The 5,073-nt window shown below is 42.1% G+C and overlaps 1 protein-coding gene across 1 annotated transcript in view; it reads right to left on the bottom strand.

Annotated features, from left to right (window-relative positions):
* Positions 1-338: 338 nt before the first annotated feature.
* The window catches only part of LOC115250803 (neuroligin-4, X-linked-like), a 5,531-nt gene continuing 796 nt past the window's right edge, over positions 339-5,073 (bottom strand). Inside the window, 4 exon segments of the mRNA XM_029840962.1 lie at positions 339-1,339; positions 1,341-1,367; positions 1,369-1,426; positions 4,413-5,070. Coding sequence (XP_029696822.1) covers positions 530-1,339; positions 1,341-1,367; positions 1,369-1,426; positions 4,413-5,070 — 1,553 coding nt within the window. The 3' untranslated portion in view covers positions 339-529.

The raw sequence follows: 5,073 nt of genomic DNA, 5'->3' as shown, positions 1-5,073 counted from the left end.
GAAAGCACAAGCTGAAAAAGATCTTTTTCTGCAGGTTTTTAAAATTCTCACACATAACTATAGTTTTTCTTTTTTTTCTTTTTCTTTTAAATGCTTTTGTAAAAAGTTCTCATAAATACATTTCAGGCTTCGGTGTAGAATTCTGTGCCCAAGTCCAAAGGATGAATGATCGCAATAATGTTCCAGATGTTTAATTGTTGCTTTTCAACACCTGTCCACTTTCTCCTCTATTGTCTCTGTATATGGGGCATATTTGGCAGAGCGACCTCTGCAAAGGCTTCCTTATCATGTTTTCGTTGTAAGAATATTAACAATAATCCCCTGGTTGTCTTGTCTTTTGGGAAACTCCTTGAGATGAAGCTTAGCTCCAAATTGAGTTATTACTATAGTAACATTCACATAGAATATTATTTCTTTTTAGACTGTATATTTTTTCAGAAGGCAGGATAGCAAAATAACATCTTCTGAGTTCTTTATTCTTCTCTTGGCTAATCCAGAAAGGATCCAAATCCATTCAGGCGTAGCGGAGCTATACCCGTGTGGTGGAGTGGCCGTGGGGTAAGTTGCTACTGTTCTGGCTGCCACCGAAAGTGTTGAAATTGTGCAGGGGCTGCATGCCAGCCAGTGTGTTGGGGATCATGGTTATGGTGCTGGGCGTCATCAGGGGGATGTCGTCAGGCGACCGGCGCAGGGTAAGGGTGTAGTCGGGAGGGCATGTGAGGCGCATCGTGTCGTGGGTCTGCAATGGCTCGCACTCGTGGTGGTGCTCGTGATCCAGCTGCTGCTGCTTCATCTGCAGGGACATCAGCTCCTCGCTCTGCAGGTGGGCCACATCGTTGGCGGGGGAGGACGCGTTGGTCGGGGCGGAGTTACGCTGCGGAGTAGGAACACGCCTGTTGGTCTCATGCCGTCGCTTGTCTTTCTTGTAGTAGAGTGCGGCAAAAGCAAGGATGTTGAGAAAGAGCAGGGATGCTCCCACTGCAATGGTGACGCTGAGCTCTGTGGAGTAGTCCCGTTTGGTTTCAATAACAACAGTCGACTCGTCTGTCAGCTCTCCAGTCTTACGCTGGTCGCTGCTCTGCTTGGTGTTGGCAGGTGGAACCCCAGGGTGGCGGGTAGTGGACGGCCAGTTGTTTTTACCAGGGAAACGCTTGGTATACGGATATGGGGTGGTGTCTTGTGGAGGTATCTTAGTGGTGGTGGAGACGTATTGGAAAAATTCATTTATGTTATGCAGATGTGGAACAAGCTCCAACCAAAATGCAACCTTGGTAGCGCGGTAGTGGTCCCGGACTCGAGGTTTGAGGCCGATGTGAAGGTACAGCTGGTCTTTAGGGTTTGTACTTAGTCCAGGCTACCTCCTCAAATTCTGTTGGGTTTTGTGTGGATAAACTTAGTATCCTGTGGAACTGGCTGATTTGGATCTCTGAAAGAAAAAAAATACATAAGTATGAATCAACTGTATGGAAGTAGACCTATGCTCCACCAACCCCGGAACACCTGTGACCTTGATGACTTTGATCAGACAGTCTTTCAAAGGTGTAAAAGCCAATTAGTGTAAAATGTCGATCATCTGTTTGTCTGTCTTTGTGGTTTAGTTTGAGCACTCAAGAACCATCGATTACATCTATCCAGGTTTAAACAGCTGTTTTTGGCTGATGTGAAGTCTTTTATCTTTCTTTAAAACAGCATAATATGACAGATGACTTATGACAGAACCAAAAGCCTACATTTTGTGTTTTATTCCCCTCAGGACTGTTTCTCAATGACTCATATTTGAATACAATCACTCACAAACTGTCTTTAATACACAAAATATTTCACAAAACTGTCAGGACATCTTTAAACATCGGCAGGTCATTCTAAAAAAATGAATTTCTGGGTTAAATCACTAAGAGTGTGCTGAATTTCCCACAAATTAATTTTGGCCAACGATAGCTCCGTATTTTTGGAACAAAAGATTGGACTTCTGTGCTTTTGGTCTTAATCAGCTCAAATGACAATATCCAGAATTTGCCAGACTTGTGCGGGCATAGTCGTCAACTGTTACCGCCTAAAACTATAATCATTCACGTGCCAGGATTGAGGTGGGTGGAAAAGAGAGAATAATACCACAAGAAGGACTTAGTTGGGAATGTGCCGTGTACCTAAACACACCAATAAAGGCAGTGTAATTTTCCACTGCAATATGTGTTCATGAATGCTGATAAGTTCACCAATAATGTTTTGCTTGACAGTTTCGACAGGAATAACATATCCTAATTGCAAGTGATGAGATTTGTTGGTAAGGAAGAGTACAATGTAGTGTGTCCGTTAAATGCATGTTAATGAAGAGGTTTGATTGACATCAAATGAAAATCTCTAAAGGAATCAAAGTTATGCTAATTCTACTATGGCTTTGGATTCTTTGTCATCATGTGTGCTTAAATAGGATTCTAGGATGTCGGTGTCTATTTCTCAGGCTGGAAGGATGACAAGTCGTTATTCTTTGATGTAGTTTAGAAAATTGTCAGCTATACATCAGTGAGACAGCCAACAAAAAATATAACATGGTTGCATGCCACAAGGGTGCTATGGCACATACAAACATTTTAAATTGTGGCATTACTTTGTTTCTTTCTTTTTACAGACTCAATGAGCAATATTGCAAGATCTTGCATAGCAACTGGTGGCTGGATATGGAACCATATTGAGGGCACTGCTGGCGTGTGGTCGGCCTGTTATTTTAGCATATGTTGCAACAATATGTCATGACACTTAATCAAAAGCAGTGCCTGAAGCCACGTTGCCTGCTCATTCCTATAGAATATTGTGCCTGCATGTGTTTTTGTTACTTGGCCCACAGTCACATTTGATCGAGGTTACAGTTAAACAGTGTGTTTTTATATATTTGAATACATTTACAGTATTTTCTCTGTCCCACTAAATTCAGTAAAGGCAGCATTTGTCTGCCAGTGACACCAGTTTGTTTTGTCTATGTACAATAAACATTCTTGGTCCCATTATAGTTAGTAGAGTCACAATCTTTATTCCACCATAAGTATTTCATTTACCTTTATTGTATCACTTTAACCTGTTCAGTTTGCTTCCCTCCCACTAGCACCAGTCCATTTGGCTGTACAAGCAGCTTTTTGTTGTTGTTGATGAATGAATGAACGAGAAATATGGATAGGAGCTCATTAACCCTTTTACCCTTTTATGGACATTATTTGTTTTTGTCTAGACTGACAGTCATTATGATATTAAGATTATATATATAATGTCAATATAAGTCGACAAAATGCCCTGTGGTGGAATAACTGCAGGCTGCAGACCCATACAGTGCACATAAATATTCAAACCCACACCCGGTGGCATTGTGTGTATATCGGAACTGCCAAACTTCTTTGTTCTGACTCCAAAAACTAGTTACCAATTGTCAGTGTGCTGTGATTCACGATGGGGGACTTTGTAAAGACTTGTTGACAAATGGCCACGCAGTCTGTAATGTATTTTCTTTCAGTTAGGCTCTTTAGTGGAAAAACAAAAGGAGACAAAGAATTCCCAGATAAGTATAAGGCAACTAGTCCCCTACTGATCATGCATCAGCTAGAAGGGGGTCAAACAGGAATTGGGAAGGATGTGAGATTGGTCGGAACCTTATTTGTTTAATCAAAGTTAATATTCTAAATAACTGGTCGGCAAACCCCCGTACATAGTGAATCTAAATGTGTAAAGGGCCAAATAAAGGAAAAATAAACAACCTAAATCATCAGATCCAACTCTATCCTAGCACAATGTGACCATTATATATATGGTTTTGATTAAACCACATTTGGTTTGTTGAACTTGTTAATAAAGAACATTTTCAGCTGATTCCAGCCATTTTTCAAATGCAACAAAAAAATATATACTTTGGATTTAGTGTTGAACAGCTTTATCATTTACATCATTCATCATGAGACTGTACTCTAACAAGCTTTAACAAGCTCTAACAAGTTTATTTTGTTTAACTTACTTAATTCTGTCCTCCACATTAATCTTTAATATGTGTATAGCCTACACTTTGGTTGGGGACTGTTCTTCGAATTCCCTGCTCTTATGTGTCTTTAAATGCAATATCTGTTCATGTTCAAGTCAGGTCATGTCCACCGGAGTCCACCTAGGGACACAGGGGTGCAAAATGGATGGATAGATGGATAGAAAGAAATTATGCTGGTCCTGATCAGTGTTTCTTCGGTTGCCTCTCCTGTAAAAGTTTGCCTGCCACCCTGTTAGTGCCACTAGGTGATACATTAAAGTTTCTCCTCTGTTGGTTTGGCTAAGTCAATTGTACATAGAAGTCAAACTGAATGACTAGGGGTTATAATGGCAACGCTATTTAAGACAAACTTAAATTGAGGTGAGGACAAAGAAAGGAAGAACAGACTCACCCTGTCTTTGCAAAGTTAGTCCAGTAGGTCATTACAACGGCACTCAGCATCACGTCATTCTTGGAGAAGTTGCAGTTGAACAGATCTGTAGGGCCAATCATGGGGATTCCGAACACATACGGCACTTCGTCTCCATGCGCTGAATCAGCCCAGCTGGGCTTCATGTCGCTCTGACAATGGTGGTAGAAGGCATAGAAATAGGTTGGTGAGCCATACTGGGCATGGAGGTCAGCTGTGGCCACTGCTGGTGCCACCCACTGGTGGTCAGTGAGCAAAGCAACCAGGGTCTTGCGCCGTGTCTCTGGGTTCTCTTTGTCCGCCCAGTCCGTGTACATGAATTTGATGGTCTCTCGAAGTGTGTCTTTACCCTCAGGGTAGCCATACAGATGGTCCACAAAGTCTGACACGGCAAAGTCAAAATCATTGGCAGACACCCCATCCTCGCTGTCTACGATGCCATCTACAAACTTAAAGCCCTCTCCCTGGTTGACTCCTAGCATGATGTCATAGTTGAGGAACTCCCCTTGTTCCATGAGGATCTGGGGGTCATCCGGGATGACGTCACCATCGATCACGGGCCCAAACGCGATATGGTATTTGGCAGGTGTGATATACTGTTCTATGAGCTCTTTGTAGTTCTTGTTCTGGAGGCACTCCACTA

This window comes from Takifugu rubripes, chromosome 8 (genome assembly GCF_901000725.2).
Source record: "Takifugu rubripes chromosome 8, fTakRub1.2, whole genome shotgun sequence".
Taxonomy (NCBI): Eukaryota; Metazoa; Chordata; class Actinopteri; order Tetraodontiformes; family Tetraodontidae; genus Takifugu; species Takifugu rubripes.
Note: the sequence above shows the minus strand (reverse complement) of the source record. Positions and strands in the feature narration are given on the sequence as shown.